The 17,240-nt window shown below is 45.9% G+C and overlaps 2 protein-coding genes across 4 annotated transcripts in view; one reads left to right on the plus strand and one right to left on the minus strand.

Moving 5' to 3' along the window:
• The window catches only part of SAP30BP (SAP30 binding protein), a 31,729-nt gene extending 25,717 nt beyond the window's left edge, over positions 1 to 6,012 (minus strand). Inside the window, exons 1-3 of one of the 2 annotated variants that reach the window (XM_021541665.3) lie at positions 5,854 to 6,005; positions 5,594 to 5,703; positions 2,678 to 2,725 (exon numbers count right to left, since the gene is read on the minus strand). In XM_021541665.3, the coding sequence (XP_021397340.1) occupies positions 2,678 to 2,725; positions 5,594 to 5,703; positions 5,854 to 5,968 (273 nt within the window). In that variant the 5' untranslated portion in view covers positions 5,969 to 6,005. Of the gene's footprint in view, positions 1 to 2,677; positions 2,726 to 5,593; positions 5,704 to 5,853 lie in introns of both variants that reach the window. The other variant, XM_021541666.3, reaches the window with a different exon arrangement.
• A 53-nt stretch (positions 6,013 to 6,065) lies between these two features.
• The window catches only part of RECQL5 (RecQ like helicase 5), a 37,825-nt gene continuing 26,650 nt past the window's right edge, over positions 6,066 to 17,240 (plus strand). Inside the window, exons 1-8 of one of the 2 annotated variants that reach the window (XM_021541662.3) lie at positions 6,066 to 6,293; positions 6,850 to 6,980; positions 8,135 to 8,256; positions 9,956 to 10,474; positions 11,031 to 11,136; positions 11,655 to 11,766; positions 13,891 to 14,053; positions 14,392 to 14,474. In XM_021541662.3, coding sequence (XP_021397337.2) covers positions 6,860 to 6,980; positions 8,135 to 8,256; positions 9,956 to 10,474; positions 11,031 to 11,136; positions 11,655 to 11,766; positions 13,891 to 14,053; positions 14,392 to 14,474 — 1,226 coding nt within the window. In that variant the 5' untranslated portion in view covers positions 6,066 to 6,293; positions 6,850 to 6,859. Of the gene's footprint in view, positions 6,294 to 6,562; positions 6,981 to 8,134; positions 8,257 to 9,955; positions 10,475 to 11,030; positions 11,137 to 11,654; positions 11,767 to 13,890; positions 14,054 to 14,391; positions 14,475 to 17,240 lie in introns of those variants that run through there. The other variant, XM_077787351.1, reaches the window with a different exon arrangement.

A 17,240-nucleotide genomic window follows, 5' to 3' on the forward strand; every position in this document is an offset into this window, starting at 1 on the left:
AAGAATTTTTACATCATTCCCCACTTTCTGTCCCCTCTGACTCCACCCACAACTGACTGCAACTGACTCTTCTGGAGGTTTTGTGTCTGGCACTATCCAAGTGCACAATGAGGCCAAATCACAGGGTGCACCAGCAGCAAAGGAACTGCTCCACACAACCTGCCTCCATTATTCAAGGTATAAGCTCTAGGTAGTTCATTCACAATATGTACAAAGAGGCAAAGCAAGGAAAAAAATATGTATCTTCAGTGCTTGAAATGACTATAATTGATGATTAATTGTATTGTCTTTTTCTCATTCATGCATTTTAAATTATTGACTTTCTGCCTATGGTCAGATTCAGACTTTGGAAAAGCCCTAGCCATATATAAAGAGCATGGGGAGTCTAAACTTGTTTCCAAGTCTCTGATGTCTCAATGAAACTAAGCAGGCACAACTATAACACTCTGCAGGTTCAAAACAAAATTAAGTTACCCAAAAGTGTAAGCAAGTTATAATCGAGGACCTCCCTTTTGGCTGCACTTTGGATTTACAGTAACTGCAACACCTGTTAGCTGTCACAGACATTACAAGCTCCAAGCAGTGAGGGTGGAGGAGAACACTGCCACTTGGTGGAAAAAGGGGATAGGAAACATTTGCAACTGCTCCAAGCACAAATACTTCCACAGGGATGTTCATCTCTCCCCATCCCAAGTGAATTTCCCAACAGCAGGGCTGGCACAGCTGCACCAGTGCCCCCATAGCCACACCCCAGCAGGGCACTGGGCTGCCTCCACAGCCCCACCTTGCCCAGTGCCAGCTAGCTCTACAGCTATCACTTAATATTAAAAAAAACAAAAACAAAAACAAAAGGCCAAAGGACACCATTCCAATTTTCACCTGTGTTTGAAGACACCAATTAAGGATGACATGGAAGTCTGAAGCTCAGCAGTTTCACACTCAAGGTCAGCTTTGCCTCCCTTCTACTCTTATCAAATTCTCACCTTTCATGCCACACTGGGATGGCAGGAATTGCATTTTACCATTATTTTATTGATTTCCTTTCATTCACGTTTTCAGTTCTTGCAGAGTTACTATTGCACAGTCCACCAAGATACAAAATGCTTTTTATTTTTAATATATTCATCATTTGTTTGCTTCCTCACTGAAGCTGAAATGCTGCTCTGTGGCCACATGTGGCTCTTCTTCAGAAGCACAAAATGCACCTGGACAGCAGCACACAAAACCCACTGAAAGCAAGAGGCTTCTTAAACAAGCCAACATGAAATGCCAGTGATGTATTAAAGCAGCACCCACACAATTCAGTGGTGAGGTTTCTGGCACGTATGATTACTCAGATAAGAGCAACTACAGTCTAATTCAGTTTTTTCTCTCTGCCAGACCTACTCTCCACTGCCCTGAAGTCCTACAGCCCTTTTAGAGAAGACAGGAATGCACACACTTGCAACAGGGCCCTACTACACAACTTCAAAAACTCTATTTACACCAAATTTATCTTCTAAGAAAAATCTATATTTCTACTTCACAGTGCACATTTGAATCCAGCAGTTTTTACAGAAGCATCTTGCTGGCATGTTACCAGGGCAAAAATGTAGAAGTGTAGAAGTAGAAAAAGGATAAAAGTGAGAGATTTCCTTTCCCTTTCTTTAAAAAAAAATCGTTCTTGCAACAAGGAAAGGAGAAAATACATTCCATTTCCAAGTCCTTGGGAGCCATTTCACACACTGAGACCTTACCAGCTGCAGTACAGCTGCCAAGATTTCCAGCTGTGTATCACTGTAAATCCATAAGAATATTGAAAAAAGGTGCTGCTATAAAATTAATTCAAATAGAATAGCTGAACACATCCTTTTGCCTTCATCTTAGCCTATCAAAGCCCTGTGGTAAATCAAATTCTCTACAGATTTTTGCTTTGCAGCACAGTCCTCTGGTTTTTGTAGCAGAGTTTAGGGACTGCCTGCATCCTTGAGGAAGCTGCTGGATAAAATAAATGCCCTTGCAATTGTTCAGCATCCCTGATGAACAGGACTGCTTCTACTGAATTAACATAAAAAATTTAAACACAGTTGTCTATAGTTTCAAATGGATTTGGTCTTTTTTCCTCCAGCTTTTAGCCTGATCCATGTCCTGTGTGCTGTTAAATACCTGCTGTTCAGCAGGAACAAGGTGAAATCCCAAGATAAAGATGATTTCAACTATTTATGATAATAACTATTATCTTATTTAACTTTTTAAATTTATCTATGACCTTTACAAAACTGCTTCGTTCAGAAGGACAGAGCTGGAGAGAACTGAATTGATTTTGACACCTTCCATGGCCTGTAAGAGCACAAGATCATTTATTCATTAAGTTGTTCTAAACAAAGAAATTATTCCAACTAACACTGGTCATACAGAATTCTGTACTGGATGCTGCACCTCCCACATCACTGCAAAACAGGTGAGATACTGTCAGCAAACTTCAGATCTAATGCACAACATGACCAAATTCATGAAGGCCAACCTTCATTGTAATCAACTGCCTTTGGCAGAAGCCAGAACTGAAGTCAGAAACACAGGTTAAAGCTACAAAAGGTGTGGAACTAACTACAGATCACAAATGAACACCAAGCCATGCTGTTAAAACTTACTCCTCTACTGAGCTTCCCCACCACCACCAGACCACACTTTCAAATACCTTTAGGTCACCAGCCTCAGGTTTTTCAGTCTCTGAATCGTCATCTTCCTACAAGACAAGAATTTACAGGATTAAGCTTAAAGAGCAAGTCTGGCAAGTAACTGAACTTACAGCAAAGGGCATTCAGCAGCCCAGCAGCAGTCCAAGACCCTTTCCATGGTGAGCAGTTTTGTCCCACCCACTCATAAACAGAAAAAAGGTCCTACAGTCAGGGGGAGAAGTGTTTGTTTGGTTTTGGGATTTTTTGTAGGTAAAAGCATCACTCAACAGCAGTTGTCCCTACAAAACTCATGCAGCTCTGGAATGCTCAGAATTAGACACAAGAAGCAGCAGAACTGGGGAAAAAAGCATTTGTCCTTTGATAATTCTGTCCTCTCCAGTTGGCAGGTGGTGATTGAAGAGCCTCTGTTCAGCAGTACCCACAGAAAAAGCAGCATTTGCAAGACCTGTGATAGTCCCAAGCATCAGCAACACACACAGGACACACAGCTGGCCTGCCACCAAACCAAACATGCAGCTTGGAGAGGGTCTGGCCTAGCACCAAGTTCCAGGGATCCAGCAGACACCACGTCCGTGCTGGTGCAGAGCTCTCGTGCCTTGCTTGCAGATGCTGTGAACCTCCACAGAAGGGAACACTGACAAATTCCAGGTAACAGTCTCCATTTCTTAAAAATTTATTTTATGAACCAGAAATAAACCAAAGAACTGGGCCAACTTCTGCCCTGTGAGAGCTTAAAATACTGAACACAGCACTGTGTGAAAAACCACACCAGGTGAGCAGGAAGCTCCAGCAGTAAACCTGCTGTCCCCTCACTGGGCATCCTCCCAGTACCCCCGTTTCTAGACATAAACACATTCTCTGGGTTCAAAACAAGTTTGAGGAGCAGAAAGTGTTTTTCACACTCAGATAACTCAGAAAAATGGTTTTTCTTCCAAACTTTTCCATAAATTTCAATGTTAGCCCCAAAACAAGAACTTGGTGTTTCGGCTTCAAAAAGGGCCACAAAAGAAAAAGTGAAATGAGAGGTGCAGCTGAAAGGAAGAATTTATAAGGAACTGCTCACCTCAAAGCATTGGCACATGAGCCAGTTCTGACAAGGCAAGCTAGAGACTGACCACACAATAACCTCAGTAAGTTTTAACTGACTGAATTAAGATGCCTCTCTTACAGGTTTGAGACACAAACTCCTTCACTTCAGCTACTCTCCAGCTTCCCTTTCTGAAAGATGCACATATGACAATAATTCAGTCCAGATTGTCAAAGGTTAATTACAGTGAGCATGTAACTAGCAAAGAACCAATTAAGTTGGTGTTTACCACAAATGAGATTGCTCTCCCCTCTACAGTCTCTATTATATAGATAAAAGTGACTTTCATCAAAGCAATAATGGGTTGATTTATCCATGCTGCAGACAGTAACTGAAACAGCTCCCAGAAACTTCTGACCTAGCAGGGAGTAAGAACATTAACAAACAAAGCAGAATTACTGAGAACTGCCTTTGAGTAAAAACAGAGGCTTTTCAGTCACTGCTAAAGTAGTTAAAACATCCACAGAGCAAAGCACTGGACAGCCTGAGAGCTTCTTTCTAAAGCAGCTCATAACCCCACACGCTATCAGCACAAGCAATGCCAAGGAAGCCTCCAAGTCTGCTCAGAGAATATTTAATGGGGAAAAAAAAAAAGGGAAGTAACTTGTGCAACCTGCACTGTAAACACAAACCAAGATCCACTGGCTGATACCAAAGTGATTGACTGATTGTCCTTTCCTGAACAGCAGCTGATGGTGGAGAGCTGCAACCTGCACCAAAAGCTGTGTATGCGATAAAGCCACTCCATTTACAAGCCCTTTACTAAACTAATACTAACTAAACACAGCTGACCTTGGCAAGCACCTGGATCACACACTGGGCTTCCTCTGAACTAGACAGACCTCCCTGAAGCAGAGTCTTGAAGTGCTGGATATAAAAAGAAGAATCACTGAGGCAGTAAAAAGGTTGACTGCTTTGCTGACGGAGACACCAGGGGCAACAGAACAGAACTGAAAACAAGAGACTGAGGAATTTCTTGGCTGCTACCTGGGCAGACAAATAGCAGAAAAGAATGTCTCCTAAGAGACTGATCCAACACACACAAAGCAGATTTCAGTGAGGAAAAGTTACAGGAGTAGCCCTGAGGTTCTGGCTATGTGGTAGAAGAAAGAACTGGAATAAGATGAAGATAACACAGTGGTAAGAAAAAAGCTGAACACAAAGGAAGGAGATGAGAACTTTCCCTTTTCTCCTCCAAACTTATTGTTTCACTCCCCCAGACCCAGGGCAGAACTACACATCCTTCAGTGTGATGCAGCTGCACTCACAGACTGTGAGTTCCAGGCCCTGTGCCCCCACACTGTTGTTATCTCAGAATTCAGGTGATATCAGACATGTGCCATGCACCTGTGACAGACAAAAGCCACCCACATGTAGACAGGACACTTACATCAAGGTGACTTGATGCAGGGAGTGCATTGAGCTACACACAAAGGAATAATTAAGACAGCAGAGAAATTTATTCTTTTCAATCCACCAGCTGACAGTGTGGTCCTCTTACAAAATTCTTATAGGTCAACTATGTTTAAAGAACAGCTTTTATTTGGAGTGACTATAACAGCCTTTTTCCCATAAAAGAGTCCAGCGACACCAACACAGTAACGAGCAACACGAGCTGTGCCAAGCTGCTGATGGGTGTCAGGGCAAATGCTTTCCACTTGAAAGCAAAGTGGAAAGGCGGAGCTGGAAAGTGCTGAAACCCACACCACGAGTCCAATATTCCAGGTTCCATCACGGGTCGCTATTCAGGGTTTTTAGTTGAAAGAGAAAAGCCTCTACAACCTATGTAAGGGGTCAAGACAAGCTGCCAAAGCAGGGAGGTACTTACTGACTGCCTGCTGTTCTCATCGTCCTCCTCTTCATAGCCTTCCTCATCCCCATCCAGGCGGGTAAAGTCATCTTCCCCGTACCCAACTGACACCAGGCCTCCTTTCTCTCCTAAGGAGGAAGGGAAAAGGAAAACGGTGAGGAAAGGGGAGGTGGCAGCGTGCGGGGCCTTCCCTTCACATAGGGGAAGGCGCCAGGAAAGCGCGGGGGAAGCCTGGCGCCCCAGCCCGCCGCCTGTCCCAGCCCCCTGCCCGCCCTCACCCGTGGGCGCTCCCCCATCGCTCCCCGCCGTGCCGGCCTCGCTGTCCGACTCCGGGTCCGAGTCCTCGGCGTAAACCGCCAGCGAGGAGAGAACGCTGCGCTTCGCCGCCGCCATCTTCCGCCCCGGCCGCGGCGCGCTTCCGGCGCGCGGGGATGACGCACGCGGCGCTGTCACCATGGCAACGCTGCCCTTCTTCCGCCCTCACCGGCTCCTGTTGCACCGGGGGAATCTCGGCCTCAGCGGCTTCCGTTACACCGGGGGAGTTCCGGCCTCACAGCCACCGGAAAAACTGCTCGGGGAGCTCACGGCCGGAGGGCGACACCCTCCGCGAGGCGGAGCGGAGCGTCCCCGGGGAGCAGAGGGGATGAAAAGTGCGCGGGCTGGGCCTTTAAGTGAAGGTTTTGACGTCATTTTGTGGCGCCGCGACAGCATCTGCCGGGTGTGGAGCGAGCGCGGAGGGAGGGGGCCGGGACAGGGCGGAGGTGGGACAGGGGACAGGGAGGGTACAAGGACACAGGGCCCTGGGAAGGAAGGAAGGAAGGGGGGTGGGTGAGAAGGAGCCGTACCCCCCTCCATGGTGGGTTTGGCTTGGGGGTCTGCCCCCACACCCCCTCCGTGTCGGGTTTGGCGTGGGGGTCTGCCCCCACACCCCCTCCATGGCGGGTTTGGCTTGGGGGTCTGCCCCCACACCCCCCTCCGTGTCGGGTTTGGCTTGGGGGTCTGCCCCACATCCCCTTCCGTGTCGGGTTTGGCGTGGGGGTCTGCCCCACATCCCCTTCCGTGTCGGGTTTGAGGCCCCCCGAGCTGTGCCCAGGGGAAGGGGATGGCCCAGAGTAAACACAGTGTGTCCCTCTGCAGTGAGGGGGTCTGGATAAGCGTCCCTGAGAGCCCCGACAAAAGGGGCAGTGTGGCAGGGAGGCCCTGGAGGAGACCGTGCAGGTGGCAGGGGTCGGGGTGGCAGCGTGTCCGGATCTAGCTCAGGTTCCTCTTCGCAGCATCCTTAGGATGAGCGGGAAGGCTCCCCCAGGCCTGGAGGGCAGGGTCCAGAAAACACTGCAGAAGGTCTTCGGGTTCGAGTCCTTCAAGACTTCCCTGCAGGAAAGTGCGACCATGGCTGTGGCGAGAGGTGAGGCTCGGCACGGGAGACGTGTGGAGCAGTGCTGGGTGTCCATCTCCATCCCTGCGGGGTGACACTGCAGGAGCTGCTGTTGTGCCTGCTGTGAGCACACCTCGCTGGACTAAGCAGCAGCACCCAGCCCTTCATGCCCTCCCCCACTCTGAGGTGGTTTTGGTGGCCCAGGGGCACGTGCTGCACACGAGCTCTGCATCTTTTCCTTTCACTTGTTTTGTAACACTGTCATTGCATCGTGGATATGGGAAAATGCAGCATTGTTGGAGTCTTTTCTAGCTGTCTCCTCATGCCCGCTGGTGTGTTTGTGGTTAGATGACATCAAACCTGTAAACATCCAGACATTTTCAGAGTAAAACTGTCATTGTGTTGAAGATAATACCAGTAGAGGACTTGATTTCTTGGCATAGCTGAGATCATCAGAATCATTGGGCCATAATCAGAAACATTTTTGTGCTGATGTTGACACATGCCCCAACAGCCAGCCAGCTCACACAAACAAGCTGCCAGCTCCCCCAGCAGCTTTCTCAGTGTGAGTCAGAACAGTGCCCAGTTCAGTTTCCATCTGTCACCACTCACTGCTGACAACAGACCTGTCAGAAGTGGGATTCTGGGTGCAAGGTGTCCCTACCTGTTAACCTGGTGTCACTGGCACCTTCCTGGCTTGAGCTGGATCCTGGTTAGTGCAGGAACAGTCACTCACTGCAGGATGTTATCAGTGTGGTTGAGATTTACTACTCCTGTTTCATGTGAGGGGGCCTTTCTGGGATAAGCTTTAAGAGGATATGGTGAAGTTCTGTCATAGGGCTGGTACTGTGGTAAGTGGAGGTCTGTAAAATGAGTGAAAGCAGCTTTTCTGGAGGAGATTTAGCATGAATAACTTAACTTCTCTTTATCTTGGTTTCTGTGTATCTTCTGGTACTTTTGTACAGCTGCCTCTAAATGTTTACAAAGCAATCTGAGGCTCTTTGAAGGAAACCACTGCTGGCATGCAAAGTATTGCCATGCTTTAGAACCTAAACTGAAGGGTTTTTCTTGCTGTGCCACCTGGTACATGCACACATGTGCTGTCACTGCCCACCCCTCCTGCCTGAGCCTGAGGAACTCAACACCACACAGAGGCCTTGAGCTTTCTTCTGTTGTTTTTGCAGGAGAGAAGGATGTCTTTGTGTGCATGCCCACAGGGGCAGGGAAATCCTTGTGCTACCAGCTTCCTGCAGTTCTGGCAGTGGGCATCACCATTGTCATTTCACCTCTGATTGCACTGATTCAGGTAACTGTCTCCTGTTAGCTGGGGAATAGCAGACAGGGAAGAGAAAACTCTGGAGGCACAGCAGCTGCCCTCTTGCCTTTCTGCCCACGAGTCTCTGCTGCTGACCTGCCTCTGGATTCTCTTGATGTCTCAGTGTGCTTTCCTTACCTTGGGATAGGTGAGGACAGCAGAGTATCTCTGGTATGATACTTTGCATTTCTCTAAAAGGATGGTTTTGCCTCTAATAATAACCTGGGGGTTTTTATAACTGAGCCTTTCTCCATTTTCTCCAGACATTAGGAGCAAAGCAGACTAACTCAAATACACCAAAAGATGGATCTTTAACCAGGAAAAAAAAAACCTGCCAATTTTACCTATAATCACTCCAGGAGTGGTGAAGTTGCCTTTGAAGGCACAATTCATTCTGCATCAAAATGTCTTTTTGTTGCAGTCAATCTGTGATGGGAAGAAGCTGGTTTAGTAGAGCTGCTCCGTGAGCACTTTAATCTGTGAGACCTTTTTCCCTCTGTTTTGCCTTTTCTACTGTTTCGTCACCTGTTGGGAGAAACAATCTCTTGTAAGAGCAGCTGTAGCATTGCTTAGACTTGTGCAGACCATTAGCACTGCATGACATCTGGTGCTGAAGGCTGCTGGTTTGGGATTTGTTCTTTGTGGAATTATTTTAACTCCTTTACAATCTCACTGTAATACACATTAAAAATGATAGCAGACTTCTCAGAAAGATACCATAAAAAGTGAATTTGTTTCAAGTGTGAGGATTACTGATGAAATTCCAGCATGGCCAATATCAGTGAAATGAAGGTTAAGATATCATTGATAAGAGCATTACAAACAGGTTGAGATGGGCTTGATGAGTCTTAGGGGAAAGAGCTGGAGTAAACCCCTAGAGTCTTCTCATCAAGCCCTGAGAAGGGGTTGCTGTGCCTGAAATTATCATGATGTATTTCAGTGTAGCCAAACTTCAAGAGTTCAGCCTGTGCAGTCCATTATAGGGAAGGCTGAACAGAAAACAGAAACAGACATTAAATCAATTCCTGAAGCCAGATATTGAATAAAATAATGAGATACTTGTTTTTCAGGACTCTTCACATCCTGAAATGTCAGGTGCTAGTCAAGTGCAAGTGAGCAGGGAAGTGAATTTATATGGCCAGTGTTCATCTGGATGTGATGCCACATTTTCTTCTTGGTTTTCATGACACAATTCTCATCCATGCTTCTGGTTCTGCTTCAGTGGTGATTTGCATGATCCCTTTATTTTGTCCTGTCTCAGTTGTGTTAGGACATTCTTCAGTTATGTAGGAGTGAGCTGCTCCCTGTTCTTGCAGGGTGGGAGTGTTCGTGTTCCATCTGTGACAACTCAATAGGGTAAATACTGAGAAGTGTTCAGGTCACTGTGCCTGTGATGAGTTGTTCTGCACAGATCCCTGCTGATGTTCCCTAGCAGCAAAAAGACTGTCTTAAAGTGAATGGATGCACAAAAATGCAGTTGAATGTAAGAGCTGGGTGGAGCTCACAAGTGAAGGAAAAGGCATCTAGAATTGAAGTTGTAACTAACAGGACTGTAGGTGTGTGTTGTCCTGGGATTTGATCCTGGAGGTGGAAGCTGGGGCCTCACCTGGGTCTCCCTACTAATCTTTCTTGGTGCTGGTGACTTCTTTATTCCCATTTAATTTTATTTTCTATTTTGTATTTACTCTAGGATCAAGTGGATCACCTGCTGGCTCTGAAGATCAAAGCCTGCTCTCTGAACTCCAAGCTGTCTGCCCAGGAGAAGAAAACCATCCTGGCTGACTTGGCAAGTGAGAAGCCTCAAGTAAAGCTCCTGTACATCACCCCAGAGATGGCAGCTGCCTCTTCCTTCCAGCCAACACTGAACTCCCTGGTGTCCAGAAACCTCCTGTCCTACCTGGTCATCGATGAAGCTCACTGTGTATCCCAGTGGGGACACGACTTCCGCCCCGACTACCTGCGCCTGGGCTCCCTGCGCAGCCGCATCCCCCACACCCCCTGCGTTGCCCTGACTGCCACTGCCACCAAGCAGGTCCAGGAGGATGTGGTGGCAGCACTTAAACTCAAGCAGCCACTTTCCACCTTCAAGACTCCTTGTTTCAGATCTAACTTGTTCTATGATGTGCAGTTCAAAGAGCTCCTTACTGATCCGTACGCCAACTTGAAGGATTTCTGTCTGAAGGCGCTTGAAGTGAAGGGCGCCACTGGGGTAGGTTGTACCTCTGGGAAGAAAACTAAACTGGACAAAATCTACCCTAATGGTCCCTGGCCTTCTAGGGGTTGGTGGGGCCCTCACAGGTCTGTGGCAGGAAATCAAGAGGTCCCGGCAAGGAAAGTGCTCCTATGTATTTTCTAAGTCATCTAAAAGTGCACACGTATGTTTTTTAGTTCCTCTAAAACAGGTAGAATGTGGAGGCTGTGGTCCAGTCAGAGGTGTCCTCAGAATGGGGTTAGTATAAAAGAAAATAGATTAGGAATACCGAACAAGCATTTCCACTTGGTTTGTCACATCTTCTGTGACATTGTATCCTTATGTTCTGCTCTTTTAGTGTTGTGAGAGTGAGCAGAAGCATTTGAAGTGTTGCATTTTCTGCTCTAACACTAATTCTCAAAAGAATTCTCTGCAGCTCTGATATAACCTCTGCACCTGGGTGTGTTTGTGAGATGCTTCTTGCATTGGTCTGCTAGGAGAGGATGAGGGGCTGTATTTGCAGCTTTTTTGTCTGACTTCAGGCAGTGTCCTGGCCTTTGTCTCCTGCCCCCAGGTGTACTCCGGCTGTGGCATCGTGTACTGCAGGATGAGGGATGTGTGTGACCAGCTGGCCATTGAGCTGAGCTACCGAGGGCTGAAGGCCAAGGCCTATCATGCAGGTACCTGAGTCTGCATCTATCACTGGCTGGGAGAACTGAACTCTGCCACCTGGGTTGGGGCTACCTAGAAAAAAGCTTTCTAGCATGCTCTGCACTCTGTGTGATGCTCACACACCAGGTCTGTGAGGTAAGTGCAGGCCCTTCACCACAGTGGCATTCCCTTGTCTCCAGAACTGCTGGTTTTGTTGGATTTTTCATGGCCTGAATATAACAACTGCTTTTATCCCGGGTGGGGAGCTAGATTTTTTCCTCTGGAATAAAAACAGCTGCTGCTGACTTCTGCTTGGTCCCAGGCCAGTTTAAACACTGGGAAGAGAGGAGTGTGTACACCAGACAATTTTAGTGAGGGAGTTTGCCTGTAATGGGGGAATGGATGAGAAAGAAAATCCTCTTATTTCTTTCATTCTTGCTTTTTTGGGGTTTTGTTTTTGGATTTTTTTTTTCTTCTTGGGGGTTGGGGTTTGTTTGTTTTTGGTCTGTTTTTTGTAGTGTTTAATTTCTTCTCTTTTCCTTCCCAGGGCTCAAGGCAGCTGACAGGACTTCTGTCCAGAATGAATGGATGGAGGAGAAGATCCCTGTCATTGTTGCAACCATCAGTTTTGGAATGGGAGTAGACAAAGGAAACGTCAGGTGTGTGAGGCTGAGTGTTGTGCACCATCAGAGACTGAAACCTGAGCAGGAGGAAGGAGAAGTCTCAGGCTCTGTTACCTAATCCACCTGACTCAACTGCCTGATGAACACTTGCTTAAACCAACAAAACCAGTGCTGGATGTTTTTTATCTTAGAAGCAGCAAAACAAAACCTGGGATGGCTTTGTAAAAACATTAAACACAGGGCAGCAGAGCTCCTCTTTGCCAGTCATCCTCAATATCAAGAAAATTGGAGGAATGCTTTTCTGCCACACCCTCCAGGGTTTGAGCGAGCTATCTCAGTGCAATCACAGCTGTCTCTTTCACTTCTCTTAGTGCAATAGCTGCTGTTTAAAAGCAGTGGAAAGAAAATCTGCACCTAAAATAATTCACCCACCCTCTATTAAAATAGTCAGAGCCAGCTTTTTTTGGAGATCTCTTGCAGTGCAATGAGGAAAAAATAGCCCTTCACAAATGGCAATAACCATATAAAAATACAGCTATGGTCCAAGGACTGAAACTTTGCACATGGTTTGCCATTGCTGTTCCCCTGAGATTGCTGTTCCCATAAGGGCTCTGGGTTAGAATCTCTGCCCTGCAATATGGCTGTGCTGAGTAATTATTGTGATCACTTACTAGAGGGATAATTCAGGTGCAGCTGAGACAACACCCACAACAGACCTGATGTCTAAAATCCACATACAGAAGCTGCTCTGAATACTGTGAGAGAAGGGCAGGATATCACTGAGCCAATCCCATCAGTTCACAACTGTGCCATCCTGTGCTGCCAGTTAACAGGAACCCATAGCAGAGACAATTTTACTCTTTGACACATCTTTCCAAGCAGAGAAGTGAGGAGTCTCCTAGCACATGAATTAATCTCCTGCTGAAGCACTCTGCCCTGTCAGGTGGTCATTAAAAAAGGCAGAGTGACTGAAATGTATAGGGCTGACTAAAAGTGAAATATAGCTGAAATATGCTTGTAATCTGGTTAGTTTACAAGGAATAGAGTTAAAATTACTCTTTACAGGCATTTTAAAAAGTTACTTAACTTTATACCCAAGCCTAGTTAACAAGGCACTGCTGCTTAGCCTTTGCTCTGTGTTGGCAGATTTCTGAGTATGCATGCATATGTTATCAAGTAAGATCAGGTCTGACAACTTCTGGAGGTGACTTTTCTGGACAAAAGGGAAAACAGAGGTGGTGTCCCTTTTTGTTCTGATGGAATCTGCTCCTCTCTCTTCACTGTTAATTCAGTTCTGCTTAAAATTATTTATCAATTTCTTCAGCAAACTTCCTGATGGGGTTTAATTGTGCAGGGCTCTGATGCTTCCTGCTTGGCCTGTTCCTGGGCTGTTTCTGTTTGAAGAAACACATTTGCTTGCTTTTGTCATTTAATCTTTAGCTACACCTATATGCATCATACCTGCCCTTGGGTCATGCTGGCTTTGAGGCAGACTTGAAAACATTGGCAGCATTACTGTGCAATCCTCTCAAAACAGGTACAAGCTGAATAGTCAGGTAAAAGCAGGTTTAAAGCAGTCTTGCAGTGCTGTGTTGAAAAGCTTCCTGCAGAGAGTACATAAAATTTACTAATGATTCTGTAGTCGTATTTGCTGGTTAGGAAGGTTGCCCTCATCTGCGAAGCACAATGAGGTGGAATTTCCCAAAATGAAGATTTTTGGCTTTCCTTTTAAAAGGAAGTATTTAAAAATGTGTTCCGTAATGGTGCAGTTGTGTCCCACAAAATAAATATGACTTCATTATTAATGCTGCATTTTATGGTAAAATCTCCCAAACAACTTAATTCGGTGTCCTTATTCTCAGTCTTCATAGCTGCACAGTTGTATGCATGCATACTCACGTGCTGATTCTTTTTTATCCATTTGGAGTAGCATCCTGCTCACGTGCTGTCCAGCTGCATTTGTTTTCTTACAGCTCTGCTGCTTTCCATGTCTTGTGTGTTAAGAGGACTAAAACTTCAGCGTGCAAATCTTCTTGCTGTGTTCCATCCTCTTTTATGTTTTGCTGCCCTGTTTTTTGCTGTTGCCCACAGACACCACAGTGGTGTGTGCAGTGCTCTGAGAAGCCTGCAGCCTCATGTTCCCTGTTTTACCACATACAGATTTGTTGCCCACTGGAATATTGCCAAATCAATGGCTGGATATTACCAGGAGTCTGGCAGAGCTGGGAGAGATGGGAAACCATCCTGCTGCCGCCTCTATTACTCAAGGAATGACAGGGATCAAGTCAGCTTCCTGATCAAGAAGGAGCTCTCCAACATCCAGGTGAGAGCTGCAGAACAGTACCCACCTGCCTGGATCACACTGCCTTGGCTCTGGTCTGGTTTGCCTGCAGTAATCTCTGAATATGAAAAGATGAAATGAAATGTTCTGAGGCTAGAGCTGTGTGGAGCCCCATTTCAAGGGATAGCAGAAGGAAGGGAAGTAGGGAAGGCAAAGGCTACCAGAGCCAGTTCTATTAGAGAGGAACCGAGCAGACAAGGGAGGTGTCTGTAGCTATTTGCCATGTGGCTCAGAAGGGTTGGATTTAATCATTACTAGAGTTACTCTATCTATGTAAATTTAAATTGAAGACTACAGTTCCTTGTCCCATCTATTTTCAGGAAAAAAAGGGCACCTTAAAAGAGTCTGACAAAGCTGTGATGACAGCTTTTGATGCCATTGTGAGCTTCTGCGAGGAGCTGGGGTGAGTGCATTTCTTTCACACACACACCACTGTTAATGCTGTGGAAAACATGCCCTGTTCTTCCAACAAACTGTTATGGCTAAGATCTTGCATGTGTCCCTGAGAAATCTCTCATCACTCCCACCTCCGAGTTAACTGAGACCTTGGGCTTGGAGTCTGACCAAGTCAGGGGGATGTTTAACTTCTCTGGTGATACATTTTAAAATATTCCATCTTTGATGATGGGTTGACTTAGTTGCATTTGCTTTTGTTTTGACTCTCCTCCTTCAGTACATCACTCCTCTCCTAAGGGGGCAGAGAGCCATGGGATGGGAGGATTTTGATTTAATGTTTCTGTAAATCTCAGCATCTCCACTCTGCAAAGTGTCTGTGATTCTCACTGACCTTAGAAGGACCTGATGGTGCTTAGAATGTTTCAGAAATAGACTCAAATTATGGATGTCCCCAGTCTAAATGCAGACTAGCAACCACAACATGTCTTGTTCAGGTTTAGTTCATGCCTTGTATGCTGTAATTGTACTAATTGCTGTTCTATGCTGGATCAGACATCAAAGCTGTCATTTTGCCAGGAAGAGAGCAGTGTATGTTCACTAACTGAAAATCTTTGTGTGTCATGCTTACAAGTTCTTCATTTTGTTTCATTTTTCACATGTGGGTCTGGGACAGCTTTTTCAGAATGAATGTTACACATGCTGCTTTTCTGGTGCCTTGGTGAGATGTTCTCTCCTTGTCATGTTTGGCAAACAAATCCTGGGTTTATAGGAGTCTTGCTTGTACTGAAGCGTGGCACAACACTGAGCCCTGGGACACATGAAGGGGCACTTCTTTGCCCAAAGTCATGGTGATGCTGTGAAGTAGCTGCTGGGAGACTTCTTGTTCTAATAATTTCATCCACTTGTCTGAGGAGCTCTGCCCTTTCTGGGGTGTGTTCCCAGATCACAGATGGCTGTTGTGGCTGGGTTTTGTATAATCATAGAATGGTTTGGGTTGGAAGAGACTTTTAAGATGACCTAGTTCAATCCTCTGCCATGGGCAGGGACACTTTTCCCCTAGACCAGGTTGCTCCAAGCCCCATCCTACCTGGCCTTCCAAGAGATGGGGAATCCCTAACTTCTCTAGGCAACCTGCCCCAGTATCTCACCACCCTCAAAGTAATAATCTGAGTAAGGAATATCACTGACATAATCAGAAATCACCCCTCCCAGACTTTTTCTTCCCTTACTCAGCTTGATCCATTCTTCCAACTGTATATCATGGGGTGTGCATCCAAGAGTCACATATTGCAGCACCCCTGACCTGGCTTCCCTGCTCGTAACTCCACAGGAGACTGAGGTGCTGTGGAAAGCAAAGCCACGTTGCATTTCTTTTTACATATTGAATTAATACAGTTCTGCTCACTATCCAAACAGTGAAAGCAAACTCAAACCTAACCTTGCAAGGTTATAATTAAGAACAAATAAAGACAGGCTGTGTACTGGCAAGTAAGTTTTTGCATAGTGTATTTAGGCCCGAGTATGACAGGAGAACAATGGTCTAAGCTACTTTTAGAGAGTGGGTTCAGACAAACCTTTCAGTGGCCAATTTCCTACTGCCCTTTTTCAAGGTGAAAAAAAAAACCCATCCCATGAAGCTCCAGCAGCAGAACACATCTTTATCAGCTTTAGGTGGTGGCTGACCATTTGCCATCTCTATCTGGTGGTTTTGCTTTAAAGATGAAAATCTTGAGAGATGAGTTTACTTTGGTATTTGCCAAATGTTGCAGCTCCTGAATCCAGACAGCTTTGTGTATTGAGTTTGCTGTGGCCTGCAGAACAACTTGCTGGCATTGGGACATTGTTCTTGATGCAGGGAAGTTTCATGGAGAGAAATAACCACCCAGGGGGTGAGATGAGAGTTTTCTATGAACACAATCAGGCTGGTTCTTGCTCAGTTGTACCAAGTTCTGTGTCCCCACTTTGCTGGCTATGAGCCATCCCGTCTGTGCCTTGGAGATGTGCAGCACCCAAAGATAGCAGCAAATAAAATGAGAGCAATAAAAACAAAACAGAAGATGCAAATCACCACCAGCCCTCCAAGAGCCCAGTCACTTGTTGCAATCAATCTCTTCAGGTCTTGCAGATCTGAGGATGCGTCTTGCTCGAGTGACATCCTGGCTTCCACCCTGCTGGGGGCAACAACAACAGGGTCAGGTCTTGTATTCTCTCCATACCCTCAGCCACAGCCCCAAAACCAGTGCAGGTATGCATGGTGTCTGTGCCTGCAGGCATCCCCCTCCAAAAGGGAGGGTCACCCTTGACAGAAATGGGAGCAGAAACTAGAGGAAATACAGCTGAGACTGGTTTAACAATCAGATCTGTGGAGATGTAAAGAGGAAAAGCTGCTTGCTCTACAGCATTTTGGCAGTTGAGATTTATTTTAATCATAGCGTATCAATATTTTCAATAATACAGTGTCTCTCCAGCATATTCAGTATAAACTTTGTCAGCTGTACAGCCTATACATGAAAGACAAGTATTCAGTGGGAGAAATTCCTTGATACTATTGGAAGGATCTCTAAAAGGGAGAGTTGGGGTCTTAAACTCTGAGGACACAATGGAGCTTAAATGAACACTTATTTAAAAACAAACAAGCAAAAAACTCTACCAGTAATAAGCAAGGATCACGTACAACTTTTCTTCCATAGGCTTAGAATAGTCCAGTTATGTTTAAAAGGGTGTCCTGCTAATGGAGTTTGCTTTATTAATGGTTTCTGTTACTCTGCAATAG

The sequence above is a fragment of the Lonchura striata genome, chromosome 19 (assembly GCF_046129695.1).
Source record: "Lonchura striata isolate bLonStr1 chromosome 19, bLonStr1.mat, whole genome shotgun sequence".
NCBI lineage: Eukaryota > Metazoa > Chordata > Aves > Passeriformes > Estrildidae > Lonchura > Lonchura striata.